Genomic DNA, 21,501 nt, shown 5'->3' on the forward strand with positions numbered 1-21,501 from the left:
CTATTGGTGGGCTCCGCGCTTAGTCCCGCCCTCGTTCCCACGTGACTGTGAAGCTGCCTGGCTTTGCTGCGACGGAAGGTCCCTCTAGCGGCGCTGGCGGATTCTGCGCGGCCACCTGCGTTAACCCTTAGCATCCCGAGGGCTTGGGTGACTAGAGCATCGCCATTCTTTCCTTTCCAGGATCCCAGGCTCGGCTGGGAACGGAAACCTGAAATTCCTGGGTTGTATCTTGGCTGCATATAGGGAGTAGGAGTTCTGACTTAGGAGCCAGAACCAAGAGCCCCAAGGATGTTGACGTCACCCTGCGGCCACTGTGAGGCTCAGTTCCCCGGAAGCATGGTCCATATCCTGCTCATCTTGGGACTCGACATCATCCCAAATCTACCAGTTACAGGGCTTCCCTACTTTTCCTGGCTCCTGAAATCGTAGAGGGTAGCCCGGGGATTCTCCACCCAGGGTGAAAATGGCCTTTAGGGCCCCTTTGGAAATGTGTGGAGGCGTCATTGAATTGTACCGATTACAAGGTAGAGTCCCTGTCGTTTAGAGGTCAGGGGAAAGACTTGCACAAAGAATTGTCCCGCCCAAGATGCTCATTGTTTCGTTATTGAGAAGCATAATTTTCATTTTGCCGATAAGAAAATTGAAGCTCACATGGTGCTTAGCGTGATTGACATAGTGACTGACATACAGTAGGTGCTCAGTAAATATTTGTGGTTGAATGAATGACTGCAAGCGTTTGGTTCTTAACCTTAGCGCTCAAGTCCAGAAAAAGTGAGGAAGCCGAGGCCGAGGACTAGACAGATTGTAAACACAGAAGGGTGAGCCTTATTGTCTTTTCTTGAGCCCTTCCCCTAGGCCACCACAGGGTAAATGTGAGTAGGCAGCAGAGTGGGCTCTTTCTAATGCTTGGGAAAGAACAGTGAGGCATCAGATGAAGATAATGGCTAACTTCTGTGTCATTTTGTAAAGCATTCACGTTTTCTACTTTATCCTCCCCGCAACCCTGAGAGGTTTATTTCCTTTTTGTAGATGTGATAGTGGAGTCCCCAGAGTTTAAGGAGCTTGGGCAACAATTTAAACTCGGGTCTGGTCAACAGGAAAGGGCACTGTTTTTCTGGGTCCCTCCATGGTGTTTGTCTAGAGAGGGAGAGGTCTGGAGTGAGCTGGAGCTCCCCATCTTGCAGAAGAAGGTTGTAGACAGATGAGGGCTGGACAGAAGCGGGTGCCTGGCTGGGCCCCTTCCATCAGCACCATTTGCTCTCCACCAAGCGCACACAAGGGAAGAAAGTGAGCGGAACTCCTCTTCAAAGCCTTTGAGACACAACTAAGATCACAATGTGTTGCCATCCTGCCTCCATGAGTCTATACTACAGAATTTCTAGCACCAGCACGTGGACCTTTATGACAAGGAAGTTCACTTTGGCATGGTTTGGAACAGCAAGAAATTGGAAAAAATCTAAGTGCCTTCACCAGGGATCAGTTACCTAAGCCGGGGTACCCCTGTGTGGTGGGTTCCATGAAGCCTTTGAGAAAGGTGAAGTACCTGCGTGGAAAGCTGTCCATGCCATATTAAGTGAAAAACAAACCCGAATTTCAAACCCATTTTAACATTTAAAATAACAATAACCCCCTAAACAATGTTTTCTCACACTATGGGATACAGCCCATTAAGTATATTGTGAAATTATTTTAGTGTCACAAGTTGAAATGTATGAAATTGCCCATATTTGACCATTTTGACAACAAAGATATCAGTTTCATATAGCTCAACCTAGTAGCATTAGCAAAAATTAAGTAGAATGAACAGAGCAGAAAACATTGCTGCCGCTGCCCCCTTGAAGAGCAGGTAAGTGGTGTTTGTTGAAACATTTGTTTCAGATACTTATATGGATATATGTACACACTGAGTCACAGTCCCAAAAGTTTTAAAATTGCTGCAGTTCAGCTGTTGACTCTGGAGCAGTTTTGAGGGAAACTTAAAATTGTTACCATAAGCACTTCTGGATTGTTTTACTTCACTATTACTACTGGCATTGAAATCCTTAAATGTCAGGCTTTAAAGCCCTGTCCTGTCCAAGCTGTTAGTGTAGCTTCCCAGGGGTTAGAGTAGGATTGCAGTGGACACCAATTTGAAAAACAACCTCATAGCTTGGTGAAACATTAGGAGACCAGGGGGTAACTGTATTGAACTTTTGAATAATGATTGCCAGGAGCTAGAAGTCAAGGGTAGGGGAGTGAAGGTGGAGGGGCTTTTAAGGACTGATGTAGGGGCCTCATGACAGTATTTTCATTTGCCTCATGGAAAGGTGGAAAGGGTGCTCCTGAGGAAATAAAATCTTTGGGGAATACCTTTGGAAGAAAACTGGGAAAGAAGATCTCTAGAGCTGTAGTTATATATAACTGTGAATATATATATATATTCACAGGAAATAATCATGAGATTAAAATACCCAAATCCTAACAGCTGTGAAACAGGCGCTTGAAAGGAGAGTTTCTTGGGGCTAAGTAAGTGGATTATAACTTGAGGGTAGAGTTCTAGATGCCTTTTAAAAGGGCAAATTTACCCAATGTCTGGGGAGGAAAATTTGGCTTTATGGTTTTAATTTTAAGAGGTGTAGCCTTTTTGATCCAGACAGTCCATGTATCACCTTTATAATCATAAAAGAAACTTTATTTTTTACTCAGAAACAACAAGAACAACAAAAAGCCGGGGGAAAAGATGCTGCTTAAGTATAATTGTTGATCATTAAGCATTAGCAAGAAGTATATCTAAGTATTTTATTTATTTATTTGTATATATAAATATTTAAACTTGCTCTAGATGAATTTCCTATTTGATTCTTTTAAACTGTAATGTTCATGTGAGGTGGTTTAAAATCAAGTTACAGTTTTGATAAGAGGAATCCTATTTTTCTCTCTGTTGAAACACATCTGTGATGCAAGTTTTATTTTGGGGACCACATGCATATGACAGAGTCACCAACCAGCACTTGATGGCAGCATACCCAAGTGCAGCTTTCGTCCTACTAATGAGTAAACAACTGGAGGCTTGAATGTACATCCTAATCACTGAACCAGCAACTGCCTACAGACGACAGTTCTACCCTGGCCTGCTCCTGCACTCCCACCCCTTATCTCTCTATAAGCCTTAAGTATCCAAGGGCCATCCTGTCCCCAGTGCATGTGTACAACGTGCAGGCCACAGCAGAACGCCTCAGATGGCAAGTCAGAGTGTTGGAGCATCCTCATTCTAGGTCTCAGCCCAGCTGCCTCTTGTGGGAGACAGAGGAGGTATCCTCTTCAACTTCCAGATAACGCAATGAGCTGTTATACCCCTGTCATCCTCCTCAGGGCACGTGACATCCTCAGGCCTTTCCAGAACCTTAGGAGTGATTAAGGATATGACAATCTGAGCTATTCCAGCAATCACGTCCACGTCCACCTGACCTGTGCCTTGGCATCCCCAAGAGTAAGGCTGTGCCAGCAGCTTCGTGTCTCTGCAGGGCCTGGCCTGGTGAATGGGGCTGGGGGGAGGGAGTAGTTGCTGTGCCTTCACTCAGCAACCTGAGAGGCAGGTACCACACTTACCTCCACTCGACAGGTGAGCCAGGGGCTCCACTCACCCAGATTGCTGCCGTAGCCTCTCCACCCGTTTCCCTGTTCCTCCTCCCCAAGGCAGAGGGACCTTTTAACCTCTGGTCACATCATGTCTGGCCTCTGCCCAAAGCCCTCCACTGGAGACTTCCCTGGTGGTCCAGTGGGTAAGACTCCACGCTTGCAATGCAGAGGGCCTGGGTTCGATCCCTGGTCGGAGAACTAGATGCCACACGCACGCCGCAACTAAGAGTCTGCGTGCTGCAACTGAGTCTACATGCCGCAACTAAGACTGGGTGCAGCCTAAATAAATAAATATTTAAAAAAAAAAAAAAAAAAGCCCTCCACTGTCTGCTGGGTACTCCCCGTATCTTTACGTGTTAGAGCCCAAGGGCTTCAGTGACCTACCAGGCCCTGCATGAGTGGTCCCCATGGCTCTGTGCCCCCATCACCTGTTCCTCCCCTGCTTACCAATTCTCCAGCTGGCCAGTGCATTAGGGGCCAGCACCCTTAACCCATACCTCCCTGTCACCTCCCTCTTTTCAATTTTTTGCTCAAATGTCCAATGGCTCAAAAAATTTTTTTGTTCAAATATCACAATAAGGCCCAGCCTGACCGCCCTATTTAAGTCTGAAACTGCTCAATCCCCTACCCACATTCCCCAAATCCTTTATTTTGCTCTATATTCCCCCATGACAGTTAAGGTCTTCTACCAGCCTATATAATTCCCTTAATTTATTACATTTATTCTCCCCCACCCCTCCGTCCCCTCTAGAATGGAAGCACCATGAGGGCAGAGAGTTGGATCTTTTTTTTTTTAAAGCTGTCTCGCAGCACCTAGAACAAGGCCCGCCACATAGTAGATGCTCAATAAATATCCACTAAGTAAAAGGAATGGAGCAGAGGGTTCATTAACTGCTTTCTAGCTACTCACCCAACCAGAAAGCAGCAGAACCTCATCAGCCTTGTTCCAGGCTTCTCAGGCCTGGCCCCCACTGTCTCCTGTGAAATCCCACAGAGGGTAACTCCTAGACCAGGCCCAAACCAAGGAGGGCATCTCATAGGCAGCCCTCCTGCACATGTCCAGAGTGGGAGCTGGGGCCTGGAGTGGAAGGCAGGGAAGTGCCAGGTCTCCTGTGCCCACACGTCCACCCTCAGTTCAGTGGTCAGCCCCTGGTTCGGTAAAATGCCCACTCTGTTCTTTCAAATGGCACAACACCCCTCAGCCTTGGAGGTGTCCACCTCCCAAGAGGCCTCAGGCTAATCCCAACCTCCAGCCGCAGAAAAGGAGCCTTCCGAGGTCAGTTGTCACATTCCTTCATTTTCCATAGAGGAAATTGAGCCCCAGAGAGGGCACAAGGCTGCCTGAGGCCTTGCACTTGGTAGCACCTGACTGCAGGTGAACCCAGTTCTCCTGGGACAACTTCCTAGCCGCCTTCTGGCTGGGGCCCCCTCCCGGCTTCAGGAACCCTGGCCCAGGACCCGTGGGAGACCCCATCCTCAATGGTGCTTCAGTGAAGTTCAGCAGTCCTGCCCCCTCTGACCCACGGCAGGTTTCTGCCACAGGTGCGAATGCTCCCCACCCTTCTGAGGGTGCCCTGTTATTTCCACTCCAGAGCTGGGAGATGTTAGCTGGCTCGGCGAGGAGTAAGATGGGAAGAGCGCACCGGAGCTGCAACAGAACCCCGTCTGCCTGGCTCTGCCTCCTCCCCGCCCGGGGCCAAGTACCTTCCTCTCACTGAGCCTGTTTCCCCAGCTATAAAGCGAGGAGAGTGGACGACAATCTCTAGAATCTTCTGACCATGACCGACGGCCAGTCCACCTTGCCAGAGCTCTCAGCACCCTTGGTACAAGTCCCGGGCTGGGTCGGCCAAGGCAAGCCCTCTCTTGTCTGTGCTTGTGAGTCACTGGCCACACAGGGTTGGGCTTTATCCCCCATCCCACCCCAGCCCTCCAGGCTCTTGCTCGTGACCCTGGCTGGCCACTTCCCCAAACTGGCCTCTGAGTGAGGCCTTCCTGTCTCTCAGTGCTCTTGTGGGAACCGACACAGAAGCTAAGAAGGGAGAGAGCTGTTTGAGGAGTGGAAAGGCTCCCTCCAGCGCCGGGGTGATTGTCCTTTCTCTCCAGTGTCCAGGATCTCAGCAGGGTGCCCGGCATGGACTTCTCCACCATCCAAAGTGCACAGTGGGAATGTGACATCACAAGGGAGGTACAGCCAGGGACACTGGGACAAGAAGGAGCTCCCTGGTGACTGCTTTCCATGCCTGGTTTCAGTTATCATGACAGCCTATTATACAGACAAGGAAACTGAGGCCCAAAGAAACCAAGGGCCCTGTCCAAGATCACATGGTTAAAAGAGGCAGAGCAGGGATTTGAACTCAAGCCTGTTTGGGACTTGGACCACTGGGGAAAATCCACGTGCTGTGGTCACTGCTGTCACATCCCACGAAACCCTGGGAGGCTCGCTGACTCTTCAGTGCTCAGTTGTTTATAATTTATAGTCCCTGCCCTCTTCCAGAAGTTTAAGTCGGCTTCCCAGAAAGATGTGTACGTTCAAGGAGTAGCAGAGAATCAGAAGCACAAGGCTTTGGAGGCAGCAGGGGGCCCAGCAGGACTGGGGGGTGGGAACGTGCGCCAGCTCCCACCTAGGACTGGGCGGTGATGGCGTCATAGAGCCCCTGTGAAGTCACCCAGTTCCTGGGAGGCCCAGCTATTGGCAGATTCCAGCTTTAATGAGAGCCCCCAAGGTCAAGGTGCTGTGCTGAAGTGAAGGTCAATCCTTTCCTCCCTATGCCCTGGGTTGTCCCCACGATGTCACTGCCCCAGTCCTTGCCCAGCATTCAGTTCATCTGGAGTCATCCCCTTAGCAAGCCTTTCCTTTCCCACTTATGGGTCCCTGTGAAACAATAAAAAGAGAGAGGGCTGGGCTTGGTGTCAGAGACAAGTGGGGATTGAGTCCATCCCACCTGGGGATGTGACCTGGCCAAGGGATGTACCGCTGAGCGGCAGCTTCCTCATATCTGAATCTGAACCAAGGTGGTGGTGTCAGCCCAGCATTCGTTCCCCCTTCTCCTGCCAACAGCACCCCAGTACCCTCTGGAAGTTTCCCCTCCCTCACCCCCAGTCCCTTTCACCTTATCTCCTGGCCACAGTGACTGATGTCAGGAATAGCCACAGGACTAAAGCCGGACCAAGCAGAGCCAGGTCTGGGACCTTTGTTGGAAGTATTGGGAAAGTGGCAGGGAATGGAGGGATGCGCCCTCCTGGGGCAGCTAAGCTGGTGTTTCAGGTGGCCAGCTTACCACCTTGAGCCAGACCTGCCTGAGGATGTATCCAGCCGGGGGAGAGCAGATAGGGTGAGACAATGACTGCTGATGACATTGCTTGGGCATCATGATCTAGCCCACCTGAAGCTGTTATACTCGAGACTTGTCAGTAACTTAAGCTTAATTAGATCATTTAGGAAGCTAAGGATCCAGAGATAACTAATTTCCCATCTCTTATTGAGACTCCTTTGTAAGCATGAGAAATTTTTAGCAGATTTCATCAAATATTAAGTGCTGCTTCTTACATATGGACACAATCATTAACACTCTTTTCATCAAATGTATTTCATTAGAAAAAAAACTCATCCCTGTTCTTGCATTCTGCCGTTTTTTCTTAGAATAATAATAATAAAATACAAGCCTGCTGTATGTGAGCAAAAAATTCATCAGTCGTTTATTAAGTGCATTTATTAAGTCATTATTAAGTGCATTGAACAGATGATTATGGGACTTACTGTGTGCCAAGCACAGTTCTAAGCCCTTTACATATATTACTTCATTAAATACTTATATTATTACAGTGAGGCATAAAGAGGTTAAATGACTTGCTCAAGATCAAGTTCCAGGCCCTGGGATCAAGCCCCTCCCCCCATTCTTCAATGTCTTTCCCAAAGAGCTCTTTCTCTGCAAAGCCTTTTCTGATCTCCCCAACAGGAAGTGCCCCCTGGCCGCCCCAGATGCCCTCACAGAGGCAGGCTGTCACCCTCCTGCCCTGCCCTGCAAGTCAATGTGCTGGGCATGTGTCCTACACCCCATCTGGTTGTGAACCCCTCTCAGCTGAGGCTTAGCTTCCACACAGGCCCATCCATGGTTGTGGGCAGGAAGTCGACAGCCAGCCTCAGCCCCACCAGCAGTCGCCTGGCCTCTTTCTCTGCTCTCCATCATCCGAAGCTCCCTCGAGGTGCCCTGAGGAGGCAAATGAGGGGTGCTCATGGTGGGGGACCTGGAGAGAGGGGTCCTCATCCCCGGGCAGCTGAAGACCGCAGGCATCTCTCCAAGCCCAGGAGGCGTGGGAAGAAATTGGGACAGGGTATCAATGCATCCTGGCCTCTCCCAAACCAGCTGTGTGACTGTCACCTCCCGGTGCCTCAGTTTCCTCACTGGTAAAATGAGGAGGATGGTTAGGGAGAGTCCCTCAGGAACCTAGGAAAGTTCCTGTGGGAATGAGTAAAGCAGAAGTTTTTTACTCATCCAGGAAGCTTTTGGGGTTCCCGGATGGCAAGCTGCCTGCTGGATTTCACTTACGTATTCATTAATGGAGTGCCTATTATGTGGTGGCAGTGTCTGAGGCACTGGGGATGCTTCAGAGAGTAAGATGGGCAACGATCCGGCTGCCCAGGAGCTCACTCTGCAGCTCTGGTTTGGGGAGGCCTCTGAGCCTCCACCCACAGGGGGCAGCAGGTTTGGGACTAAAGGACCAGGCCCTTCCATGCTGGGTGTGGAGAAAGACTGAGGGTTTGGAGGAGAGAAGAGCGTCCTCCCACCAGCTCTGCCCCCTTCCGCCAGGTGACCTTGCCTCTCTGGGCATTAGCTCCTCACCTTCTAAGTGAGAGTTTGGACTGGTTGGCCCTGAAGCCTGCTCTGCCAGCTTTCCATGACCATTCATGGTTAAACATTACCCACTCTGTGTCCCTCCCTCCCTGCCACTCCTCAGGGAGATCAAGCCATAAACGCTGCCTTCTTCCATCTTCCTTCAGGTCTGTGGGCCTCTGAGAGGGGCCACAGGCATACTTGCTGACTGTCTCCTCTACACCTGAAGCCAGGGTCTTGAGAGGGGAAGACTGGTGGTCCAGGTCTGGGGCTGGGGGCTTAGAGTGGGGATACTTGGGCCCTAGCCTCCCCCCACCCCATCTGCCTCCAGATGTTTTTTCTTGGTTACATCATGCAAGGCTCTCTGGATCCTTCCCTGAGGAGCTCATGGCTTAATGAGCCCCTCAGGTGCCCTCCTCAGGCAAGATGCCTCAGCCCTCCTGGTTTCTGGGAAACAAAAATAACTCAGAGAGGCTCCTCTCCCATGCCCTTCACAAGCAAGGAGGGCCAGGCCCAGCTGTCATGCCCAGCCCCACCCACCCAGGTGTTTTAAATTATGAGGCTGCATAATTAATCCTGTGTACCCATAAATCTCAGGAGTGGGAATGGATCCTAGCCAATATGCAAAGAGCTCTCTTCTCATCTCATTCTTTTCAGTCTTCAAATCAACTTTATAAGTAGGTATAATTTCTTGGTCATCCACAGCATGCATACAAGAACACTGAGGCTCCAGGTGATAGACCTGGTGAGTAGAGTGCCAGGTATCAGAGTCAAGTCTGACTCTAAAGCCCAAACTGGTTTCATACCCACTTCATAGCATAGCAAGAGACTATTACAGTTAATGCCCTGCTCATGACAGACATCACTAATCAATCATGGGATGGCAGACATTGCTGATCAATTGCAGTGTTCTTTTCTAGTAAGTTCAGAGGCAGCTGTGAACTCCTAAACACAGTACTCCAGGACACCATTTCCTATCAGAAGATCGAATCCACAGTATTTGCCATTCCGGTGAGCCCACACCATCAGCCTTGAGTCCTCAGGACTCAGGCACAACCCCCAGATGCTCTAGTCAGCAGGGCACAGGACTCTTCACTGTACATCAGTTGCTGTGTTGTTCTTGGAGAGGGATTAATGGCTCCACCATCCCTTGAACTGTTGTCCCTTCCAAGCATGGCCTCTCTTAGAGACACAACCACCATACAGGTTTGCTTGGGGCTTCAGGTTTTTTTAGGTCTTTAATAGAAGTTTTTATTATGAAACATTCAGGTATACCCCAAAGTGTAGTTAATAATATTATCACAGACAATTGTGTTCCCACAGTTGAAGCAACAAAACATCCCTGACACAACCGAAATGCCTGTGTGTCCCCTTCAGTCCATCTCTGCCTCCACCCCCGCCAGGCTACCACTCCCTGAATTTTGTGGTTCTCATTCTCACGCATGTTTTTATACTTTTCTCACATAATTACATATCCATATTATTCAACACTACAGAAATTATTTTTGTTCAGCTCTTGTTGCCACTTGTCATTTTCATACAATTGGATGTTACGAACTTTTAGGCGTGATGATCAGTGCAGCTTTGAATCTTCCACCGTATCATAATTGTGAATGTTTGTTGAGCCCTCATTCTATACCAGGCATGCTTTTAGGTGCCTTACCTGCCTTAACTCATTTAACCTTCACGACAAAATTATTTTTATCCCCACTTTACAGATTTAGAAACAGAGGCACACAAAGGTGAAATTATGTACCCGAGTCACATAGCTTGGAAGCTGTGCTCTTAATTGCTAGACATCACTCTCTCTACTGCTGCGTGGTCTGTTGTATGAAAACACAGTCATTAGCCATCTGTTCTCCTATTTAAGGGCCGTTGCTTATTTTTGCAGACATGCCTCAACTTTAGTCTCACAGGGTTTGGGGGCGGTTGTATTATCTTGCTTAGTTCCAACATCAAGCCTGTGAGTGGATGTCTGTATCATCTCCCTTTACAAATGAGGAAGCTAAGGCTCAGAGAGGGTAAATCGCCTTCTCAAAGCTGCACAGCTCCAGCAAACCAGAGGTGGACTGTGAACCTGGGCTCCTGCAACTGTAGAGACCAGGGGTTCTCCCGTATCCCATGTGAGCCCTCCGTCCCCCACTGGCTTCCTCTTGGCTCTGTCCATGGCAGCCTGCCCTCCCTCTCCCAGAACACCCCTCCCCACACCTGGCATCCGGGCTCCTCCTCTCGCCACCCTCCACCGTCCTCCTTCCAGAGAAGGGGCCCAACCGGAAGGCCAGTTCGTGTTAGGAAATTCCAGCCACATGAGCCAACCCAAGCCTGGGATTCTGAGCAGCCGGTGGCTTTAGGAGAAACTGAAACTTGGCTTGCTGGGGGTGGAGTGGTCACGGGGAATTTAAAGAGCTGCCACTTCCTGGGGTTCCCAGAGGGTACTGGGAGGTCACAGCGGAGGAGGGACGCCCTGAACCGGGTGTGAGCCTCTGTTCTCCTGCCCCACCATGCACCTCTGTGGGGCTGATGGGCCGCTGATCAGGATGGTGAGTACAGGGGCCAGGTTCAGGGGATGAGAAGGGGAATATGCCCCAGGGTGCCCAGTGCCAGCTCTGTTCACATGGGCTGTGTGGCCGAGGGCTCACACACCCTCTCTCTGGGCCTCAGTTTCTCCAGGGGATTGGATCGAGGGCTTTCCTGCTCTCACATTGCAGATCCAGCCTCCAGTTTAGAACTTAGCCTCTGAATACTGCTCTCTCCTAACCTACCTGTTTGCTCACTGCCATTAGAGGAGGCTTCTCTTTCCTCCCCAAGTTCTCTAGCCATGGTTCCCTTGGAACCTTGCCTCTCTCCCAGGACCCAGGTACCAGAGGCCCACCCACTTCTCTCTCTGCAGGTCTTTCCCCCAGGCTCCAGTCTCTCAGTCCCCACATCACCAAGAAGGGGCCTGCTATGGCCATGAACCTAGGAGCACAGAATTGTCCACCAGGGAGGCCAGGGTCTTGCCTGAGGTCCCTACACTCAGAACACACCTCCCAGAGTGACCTGTGGGAGGGCGAGTTGGGCTGTGGGGTCTCCAATGTTCCCTCTTGTCTGACCTTCCAGAGCCCTGGGCATTTGGGTTAAACATTTCATCTAAGTTTCATGAACCCCAGTGTAGGGGGAGGGTCACAGCTGTCAACCTTTGAGTCCACTCTTCTATCAGAAGGGACTCGATTCACCCATTCTAGGCTGCTGTCCCCCTAGAATGCGAGCAACTTGAGGGCAGGAAGTTTTGCCTCTTTTCTTTGCTGCTGTGTCCCCATAGCTCAGTGTGTGGCACATAGTAGGTGCACAAGAAATATTTGTTGCGTTGCGTAAGTGAATATCAGCTTTGGGCCTGAGCTAGGCATGGGAATATGGAGTGAAATCAGAACCCCCGCCCTGCCCTTACAGACAGAGCTCATGGCTAGAGAAATCAACACCTTGACCGTGGAAGTAATAGCGATCAGAACAAGAGCGGCTGGCTTTTATTAACCCCTGCCTGCTTTATGTCCTGCGAGGAAGGCGCTGGTGCCTCCACTGTATGGATCAGGTAGCTGGGCACAGAGAAGTGAGTGATCTGCTCAGAGTAGCACGGCTGATAAGGAGACGGTGGGTGTGAAGTTGGTCCTGTCTGGGTTTGAATCCTCGCTTGTGCTGCCCCATCGTGAGCTGTGAGCAGGACACGTGGGTGAGGCTGGCAATCCACCGAGGAGTGCTGTGTCTGCGATGGGGTGTGTGGACACCGAGGGAGCCAGAGAGGGCTTCGAGGAGGAGGGGGACCCTCGGGGACTTGATTCAAGAAGGGCATGGCTTTACAGCTAGCCAGCCCCTGCCAGGACCCCTGAGCTTTTGGCCTGCCTCCCTACAGGACCCTGAGGAACATCAGAGGCAGCTGAAGAAGAAACAGAATAACCGTGCGGCCGCCCAGAGGAGCCGACAGAAGCACACGAACAAGGCGGATGCCCTGCACCAGGTGGGCGATGCCTCCCTTCCCATTCCTGATGTCACTTACCTGGCCCGGCCACCTCTTCTCTGTCCCGCCCATGAGCAGTTCCCCCTGCACTGCCGTATGTGCCAGGGGGCCTGAGTTTGGGAGGAGGGAAGGGCTTTGCAACTGAGATTTGGAAATTCCTGGGTGTTGAGTGGAAACCGTGTGCCAGACACACGTTGGGCTCCAGGGACATGACAGTGCATCCTCAGCCCGGGCCTACCCTCAAGGCACCTCCAATTTAGGGAGAGGAGACAAGGAGGGAGGCAAACAGGGAAAACCTGGCTCAGTGACCAGCTGAGGCACTGGTTACAATGCAGCTCCTGGCCCCTCCCCACCCAGGACCCACCTCAGGAGGTGCTACACTCTGATGGACGGGTTCTGATGGGTTTGGCCAAGACCACGCTGTGAGAAACCGGTTCAGGGTTAAGATGGGCTGGCTTTAGAGTCCCAGCTGGGGCACTCATTAGCTGCAAGTCGCTTCCTTCACTGAGCTTCACTGTCCTCATCTGAAAACGGGGACAATAATCCCTGCCCACTGGCAGGACCCTTGTGGAGACTAAAGAAGGCAAAGGAGCCCGGTGGGAAGGGGGAGGACTCCACTCACACTTGCCTATTCACCTTGGATGGTAACCTGACCTTGGATGGTAACCTGACCTTGGAGCTTCCCTTCTACCTCTATGCGGAGAGAAAGGACACCACCAGTTCCATCCCAGAGGCTCGATTAGGCTGGGTTCAGGACCTGGCCTTTGGGAGGGCTGCATACACGTTAGTCCTTACAGCAATGAGTAACATTCAGAGCCCTCCACACCCAAAGGCCCTACACTCTCTGTAACCCCGCCCCCACCTGTCCACTGCCCTCTCCTAACATCCTACACCCTGTTCTCTCCGTTCCTTCACTGGCCAAGCACATCCAGCCTCAGGGGCTCCCCCTGGCTGCTCCGTCTACCTTCAGACAGCAGCCTAGCTAGATCCTCACTTCTTTCTGGTTGTTGGTTCAAATGTCACGTCCTCAGAAGGAGGTGGTCTTTCTAAACATCTGATCTAAAGAGACCTCTCCCATTACTCGGCTTTATTTTTCTGGTTAGTACTGACTTTCTATCACATATTTAGATGTGATCACTGCTTGTCTTCCCCACCAGACTGTAAGCACTCTGAGGGCAGGGACCTATTCTGTTCCCTGCTATTTCCCCATCACCTGGACCAGTGCCTGACAAATAGAAGGGACTCAATAATTCCCTGTGGAGCGAATGATAGAGTCAGGGTAAAGTGCTTTGGGAACACATAGGTGGGAGCAACACACGGGTTGTTGGGTCAAGGTGGTATAGAGATGAAGCCTGAACTGTTTTTCAGGGATGAATAGGAGTTTTCCAAATGGATGAAGGTAAGAAAAGGCATTTCTGGCAAGTGAAATAGGGCTGGCGTGGCCATAAGAGAGTAGCACCCTGTAGAATGCATGAGAATGAGGACTGATGCCCGGGATGGCGCCTGCCTGGCAGCGGTAGAGACTTCATGCGTTCGTTTATTCCTTCCTTCCAGAAATGCCTATTGAGTATCTCCTGTGTGACGAGCACAATTCTAAGCATTGGAGATACAGCTGTGACGACAGCAGACAAAAGCCCAGCTCACCCTCCCCAGGGCTCGTATTTTCATGGGGGGGCCGGACAAATAAATGACCTATGAGGTATTTGGGATATCAGATGGTGATACGTGCTTTGGTAAAAAGTAAAGCAGGGAAGAGGGAAGGGACTGCGGCACGTGGGGTGATAGAAACCTAACTAGGGAAGCCGTCCCGGAGGAGGTGACATTTGAGCAGCCTGAAGGTGGCGAATGAATGAGTGAACGAATGAGTGAGGAGCGAGTGACTCAATTTCTGGAGGTGAATTGAAGCCTTTGGAGAATTTAGGTGAAGGGTGACCTAATGACATGTTTTTAAAATGTCTCCACATTCCACGGCAGAAACCAGCTTGGGAGTGGGGCTGCGGGTGGCTTTGGGGCCTGTTAGAACTTTGAGTCCATGGCTTAAGCAACATTTTAATGCGAAACACCCTTGCAGCTTCTTCTTTTAAAAAGTGTCCATAAAGGGGGGTAGGTGGGGGAGGGAGCCAAAGGAAGTCACTGAGCCTGATGAGCTGTGGAAATAAAGTTCCTTCTGCGTTTTCCACCATTGCTGTCATCACAAATGGTTGTTTAGAACTGCTGTCCCACTGGGACAGAACCCAGGGTTCAGCAGAACAGAACCTAAATGCGGAACAGAACACACCTGTGCTGCCAACCTGTAAAACATGACCCTGGACTCCGGCCATGGTGCCTCAGTGGGAAAGTTCTGGGCACTGGGGAGGTCTGGCAGTGGCACTAAGCCGTAGAGGTGTCCAGGACAGAGGACATCTAAGTTGTCACAAGAAGGCAGTGTCAGGATTAGCCCGAGGATGGGGGTGCTGGAAGTGTCCAGGCAGGGGAGAACGGAAGTGTGGCAAGGAAGCAGCGTCCATATGGGGAACAGGAAGTAGGGGCATCAAGAGAAGTCGGAGAGATAAAACTGGAGGTGTGAACTGGGGCCGCCATGCACAGGGAGTCATTAGAGACTTTAAAGAGCTTTAATGTTCGATTAACGACGCAATCACTGAATGTCTCCTCTGGGCCAAGAGATCTGGGTGGTTTGGGGGGCGCGCCAGTTAGGAGGCTGGTGGAGCTCCCAGGTGAGTGGAGATCCCAGGCTGACTAGCTCAGGGACCTGGCAGCAGGGATGGAGAGCAGGCAGATCTGAGCCCTAGCAGGAGGGTGAGTTGGGGGGACTTGCTGGTGTTACGGAAGCCTGGCCAGAGAGTAGCCAAAGGGCATTCAGACGGCGGTGGTATCCTTCCTCCTAAATCGAGGACCCTGGGGGGATTGGGAAATAGGGCTCTTGCTGGGCCCCTGATTCTGGCTGACATAATGCTCCCCACCCATCTGCTTCTCCCCCCAGCAGCATGAGTCACTGGAGAAACACAACCACACCCTGCGGAAGGAGATCCAGGCCCTTCAGGCTGAGCTGGCGTGGTGGAGTCGGACCCTGCACATGCATGAGTGCCTATGCCCCATGGACTGTGCCTCCTGCTTGGCTCCGGTGTCCCCTGGCTGCTGGGGCCAGGCTGAGTGGCCCCCAGGCCCCGTGTGCCCCGGACAACATGGCTGCCAGGAACAGCCAGGCCCGTTCCAGACCCCGGTCTCCTCTCCGATGGCTCTGCAGCTCTCTCCAGATCCACAGCCTCATGGTTCCCTTGGCCTCCTCTTGTCCCCTCTGCCCTCACCGTCCCTTGGTCCCGCCCCTGTCACTGCATCCTCTGCCCAGCCGTCCCCTAGCCCTGTCCAATCTGCCTCGCCCACTGGCTCCGGCCTGCTGAGGTCTTCCTCCAAGCTGAGCACCCTCCTGCCCAGCCCCCCAGCCCAACCTCCCCCTCTACAGTCCCTCGGGCTGGAGCACCCCACCAGGGGGAAGCTGGCGTCCTCAACCCACAGCCCCTCAGCTCCTCTGGGGCTGGGCTTTCTGCAGGGCAGGGAGCATAAAGCCTGCTTCCCCAGCAACAGATCAGCAAGGGCCCCACCCCCTCTGGCCTTCCCCCTGCTCTCCTCTGCTCAAGTCTACTTCTAACCTGGCCCCCAGAGCTGGGCTGGCCCCTTCCTTGGACTCAGGAAGCAGCCTCAGCATGTGGGCATCTCCTCTGTTGCCACTGGAAGCTGCCTTTATTGGCTGACCAGCTGAACCAGTATTTCACCAGGGAAAGGAAGCCGTTACTGTGTGCCCACCACTCTGCCAGGTCCTGTCACCGCTACTTTCTTATTTCAACCTCATGGTCATCCTGCAGAATCCAGACTGTCAGTCTGTTTTTCAGGAGTGGGAAGGAGACAGGCTCAGAGAAGCCAGATGACTTGGCTAAGGTCACACAGCCTTTCTTGGGACCTGAAACACCATGATCTGCTCCTCCTCCTAGTGGGGTCATGGCCCAGGCACCGCAGGGGCTGAAGTCCTAGAAACTGAGAACTGGTGTGAGAGGCTTAAGTGCTGGGAGTGGGGAGGGGCTCTCCCTTCTGCTTTGTGATTCCCAGGGCCACAGAGCCCTGCAGTCTCTGAAACCTTGCCCTCTCTGGGGCTGGTCCAGAGTCCAAGCCTGGGTGGGGAGAGGCCAGGCAGGAGCCCAGAAGTGAATTCTTTCTGTTCTTTTCAGTGCCAAAGAACTGAACCTGAGGGTTGGAGTTGGGGACAAGCCTGGAGCAGTCCTCCCTGGGATTTCTACATGCTGAGTACCCATAGCCATACCGTGACCTTGGGGAGATTGTGAAGGGTTAGCTCTCCAGGCTACTCCCCAATAACTCTCTGCCTCCCCCCTCCTCCCAGGGCCATGGTGGGTGGACTTCTGAGAGCATTCATGTCACGCACAAAAGGCAGGTGGAAAGAATGAGGGAAGGACCAGGTGCAAAGTTATGTTTAAGCAAGTGCTGGACTTGAACCTGGCCGCGGTGAGAACTGTGTCTTCTCCGGTATCACCCCCATCCCTGTGCAGCCCTCAGGCCCTCATTACCCTCAGGCCCCTCTGAGCAGTGCCCCTCATTGCTCTTTGGCCTGATGGCAGCTGGAAGAGCAGGGGCTTGGGGCTAGGTGGGAGCTCAGCTGTAGCGCCTGCTCGGGGATGGGGGTGGGTTGGGGGGTGGCGGGTTCTCATTCAGACTCAGGACAAACACTGTAAGGGGCCTGAGATGAGAAACTCCAGCTCTTCACCCAGATTTTCACACACATGTAAACAGACACTATGCTAGTATTTGACACACTCCAGGATGCTGAGTACAAGTCTTGGTACCTAGACTTTATGGTTAATAAAGTGTTGTCCAATTCTTTTTGCTTTGGTTAGTTGTTTAAAGCTCTGGCTGTACTTTGTACTATCGAAACCAAAGGGCCTTTTCAAGAAGAGGGAATAGTCTAGAATCTCAGAGGCAGGTGATCCCTCGTAGACCTCCTAATCCAACCCCCCTCCCATACTGCAGATGAGGAAACTGAGGCCTCGAGATGGGATGGAAGTGCTTGGACTCATGCAGTAAGAGGAGGTGTCATGGCCACAGGATTGTGGATGGCTGCAGAGCTGGGGTCACCAGTAGGTTCAGGGAGAACAGACTGGTGGGAGGGAAGCCAAGATGCTGTTGGTTGGAGGTCTGGGACAAGAGTCGATATGATGTACGGTGCTCCAGGACTCACAGGGAGATGAGGATACTGTGGCCTGGCTTGTGTCTATATACCCTAAAATTTGTCAGGCACTCTGTGTTTAACTCGGGTTAACTCAATAATGGCTCTAATAACTCTGCAAGGTAGATATACTTATTACCCCTCTGTTTGGAAGGGGAAAGTGAAGCCCAGAGGTGTTAAGGTCACATAGCTAGGAAATGGTATAGGGTCAATGTAACTTTTAGGAGCACTTAACCACAGGTGATCCTGCCTTCTACCTTCCCGGAACCTTCCCTATAGGCCCGGAATGGAGGGGCCGAAACATGCCCATAGATGTGACCCAAGAAGGTAAAACCCTACTTTAAGCTCAAAACAAGAGAGGGGAGTCACTTAATTAACGTTGGTACGCTCATACCCTGAACAGATGCTAAGAACAAAGAATGCTTTGAAGAATATTTAGAGAGGTGAGAAAATGCTTATGACATATCAAGCAGAAAAAATAGAATGTGCAACTGTCACTATAGTGTGATATTATGTTTGTTTAAAAATATAGACAGAATCAAAGGAGGTGTTGTAGATTCTTGAGGGAGATGAGCTAATATCTGTGAATAACCAAACTGTAAACACAGCTACCACCGTAGCAGAAGCCTTCCACATGGTTGAATATATCCTAGAAATCTGTATCTGGGTGTATCTATTGCTGCGTAACAAATTATTCCAAAACTCAGTGGCTTAATCAACAAACATGTATCATCTCAGTCCCTGTGGAGTGGGAATCTGGGCATAGCTTAGCAGGTACCCCTGGCTCAGGGTGTCTCATGGGCTCCAGTCTAAGTGTTGTCCAGGGCTGCAATCATCTGAAGGCTCAAGTGGGAGGATCCACCTCCAAGCTCACTTGTGTGGCTGTCTGCGGGCCTCAGAAGGTCCACCCCCAAGCTTATTCACAAGGTTGTTGGCAGGATTGAGTTTCTGGAAGGCTGTTGGACTGACGACCTCAGGTTCTTTTTCTTTTCTTTTTAATATTTATTTATTTATTTGGCTGTGCAGGGTCTTAATTGCAGCACACGAGATCTAGTTCCCTAACTAGGGATCAAACCTGGGCCCCCTGCACTGGGAGCGCAGAGTCTTAACTGCTGGACCACCAGGGAAGTCCCCCTCAGGTTCTTATAGGCTGTTGGTTGGAGATATTATTTCCTTGCCACTTGGGCCTCTCCACAGGGCCGCTCAACATGGCAGCTGCTTCCCTCAGAGCAAGTAAGCTAGAGAGTGAAAAAAGGTGAGCGATACAGAAGCCACAGTCTTTTTGTAACCTAATATCAGACATGACATCCTGTCACTTTTACTATATTCTATTGAGTAGAGACAACTCACTAGATACAGCCCATGCTGAAGAAGAAAAGATTACACAAGGGCATAAAACCCAGAAGGCAGGATCGTTGGGGGACATCTATCTTAGAGGCTGCCCATCACACTGGGTGACAACCAGCACTTTCCTGGATCCCTTCTTTCTCCTTTTATTATCAACGCTAGCAGCTGGCTTTCTCTGGGGAGACCATCTCTTTAGAAGGAAACAATTTTGAACCTTTTGCAGCAGTGGCAATGTCCCTACAGTGGGCAGAGAGGATCTGGTAGGTTTGAGGCTGCAGCAAGGCTAGAGACCCACAGCCTCGAGGCAGCCTTGCAGCAAGTGCCAAGCAGACGCTCACTCCTCAGAATGACCTTTGAAGTGGGGCATGAACTGTCAGTGCTGAAATAGCAGGTAGGTGTGGGCCAAGAGTCTTCTGTGCTTTGAAAAGTAATCACTCACTGGAGGACTAAAGTTTAAATTCAATTTAAACTCTTTGAGCTGTTTTTTTTTTTTTCTGGTATTCACCTCTATAGTGGGTTGAATGGTAGCTCCCTAAAAGATAAGTCCACCCATAGCCTGTGAATGTGCCCTTATTTGGAAAAAGGGTCTTGCCGATGTAATTAGGTTAAGAATCTCAAGATTAAATCATCCTGGATTGTCCAGGTGGGCCCTGAGTCCAATGACCAATAAGAGGAGGTCGCTAGTAATGGGAAGAGAAGACACGAAGAAGAAGGTCATGTGAAGACAGAAGCAGAGATTGGAGTTAGGCAGCCTCAAACCAAAGAACGTCTGGAACCACCAGAAGCTGGAAGAGGCAAAGAAGGCTTCTCCCCTATGGAACTTCAGAAGGAGTAGGAAGAGCCGTGAGGAAGCTGTTATACTCATCCAGGTGAGTAATGGTGGTGGCCATGACCAGGGGGTAGCAGGGAGGTGGTAAGATGAGGCCTGATTCAGGGTGTGCTTTATAGATAGAGCTGATGGGATGTGCTCATGGATTGGACGTGGGGAAAGGGAGGAAGGAAGGATGAGGCTGCAACTTGGGGCCTGAGCAACTGGTGGTTGGTAGTGCCAAAGACCAAGAAAGATTGGGAGAGGAGCAGCTTGGAGTGGGTGTGTGTGGCGGGGAGGGGAGATCAGGAGGCCTGTTTTGGCCATGTCAAGTTTGAGATGCCTATTTGCCATCTAACTGAATAGAAAAGGAGTTTGGCAATTAGGGGAATGGTCAAGACTGGGTATATAAATTTGGAAGCCAGCAGTGTACAGATGGGTGGGTGGACACTGGGGACCAGATAAAATGATCTGTGAAGGCCCTTGCAGCTGTGTCTCTATGTGGGCCTCCTCTTCTTGTGCCCCAGAGCTCTCTCAGCCTGGCACTCCTTCCCTCCTGCACGCCCAGAATCTGCCCCCATCCTTTCTCATCAAATGCTTCTTCCTCCAGGAAGCCTCCTATGACCCTCCAAGATAAAAATGACCCCCTCAGCCTCCTAATCACACCCATGTGCCTTTCACCAGCATCTATCATTTTCCTTCTTTTGTGACTGTGGCTTTTTATCTTTCCATCTCCCTCAATGGCAGCAACTAGTCAAGCCCTCCATGAGTACTTTTAAACAGCTCATTCATTGGGAGGCAGTAAAGCATGATGATGAGAGAGCTTGAGCTCCAGGGTCAGATAGGATTGGGTTCATGTCCCAGCTCCACTACTTCCTGGCTCAACTTCTTCAAGCCTCAGATTTCTTATCTGAAAAATGGGAACTGAAAAATGTACCCACCCACAATCTACCCTATGTATATGTGTGTATGTGTATACATATCCATATATACATGTAAATATAATATATATTATATATATAATAGAAAAGCATATGTTCACCAAAAGACATGAACAGAATTTTTATATCAGGAATATGGATAAGGGTAGAAAACTGGAAACAACCCAAATGCCCCATCACGAGTATAACGAATAGGGACTTCCCTGGTGGCGCAGTGGTTAAGAATCCGCCTGCCAATGCAGGGGACGTGAGTTCGAGCCCTTGTCCAGGAAGATCCCACATGCTGTGGAGCAACTAAGCCCGTGAGCCACAACTACTGAGCCTGCGCTCTAGAGCCCGCAAGCCACAACTACTGAGCCCACGTGCCACAACTACTGAAGACCGCGCGCCTAGAGCCCGTGCTCCACAATGAGGGAAGCCACTGCAATGAGAAGCCCACGCACCGCAACGAAGAGTAGTCCCCGCTCGCCGCAACTAGAGAAAGCCCGCGCGCAGCAACGAAGACCCAACTCAGCCAAAAATAAAAAAATAAATAAAAAGTTTAAAAGTAGAAAATAGCTAATCTATGCTGTTAAAAGTCAGGTTTATGGTTACAGTTGGAGGATAGAACCTCGAAGGGGACAGGAGGGGCCTCTGGGGTGCTGATAATGTTCTGTTTCTTGAGCTTTGTGGTGGTTACATGAATATATTCACTGTACGAAAATTCACTGAGCTGTATGTTTATGATATGTGCT

General features: G+C 50.8%; 1 protein-coding gene across 3 annotated transcripts; it reads left to right on the plus strand.

Annotated features, from left to right (window-relative positions):
- The first annotated feature begins 10,876 nt into the window (after positions 1-10,876).
- On the plus strand, positions 10,877-17,035 carry BATF2 (basic leucine zipper ATF-like transcription factor 2). Of its 3 annotated transcripts, XM_060304385.2 has the most exons (4): positions 10,888-10,990; positions 11,880-12,018; positions 12,337-12,441; positions 15,422-17,035. In XM_060304385.2, the coding sequence occupies exons 2-4, from the start codon at positions 12,010-12,012 to the stop codon at positions 16,085-16,087; spliced, it is 780 nt and encodes a 259-aa protein (XP_060160368.1). In that variant the 5' UTR covers positions 10,888-10,990; positions 11,880-12,009; the 3' UTR covers positions 16,088-17,035. The 3 variants fall into 3 exon arrangements, with proteins under 3 accessions (XP_030689543.2, XP_030689544.2, XP_060160368.1); XM_030833683.3 differs by lacking the exon at positions 11,880-12,018 and having other exon boundaries at positions 10,877-10,990; XM_030833684.3 differs by lacking the exon at positions 11,880-12,018 and having other exon boundaries at positions 10,877-10,990; positions 15,425-17,035.
- The last annotated feature ends 4,466 nt before the right edge of the window (positions 17,036-21,501 follow it).

The sequence above is a fragment of the Globicephala melas genome, chromosome 8, assembly GCF_963455315.2.
Source record: "Globicephala melas chromosome 8, mGloMel1.2, whole genome shotgun sequence".
Classification (NCBI taxonomy): Eukaryota; Metazoa; Chordata; class Mammalia; order Artiodactyla; family Delphinidae; genus Globicephala; species Globicephala melas.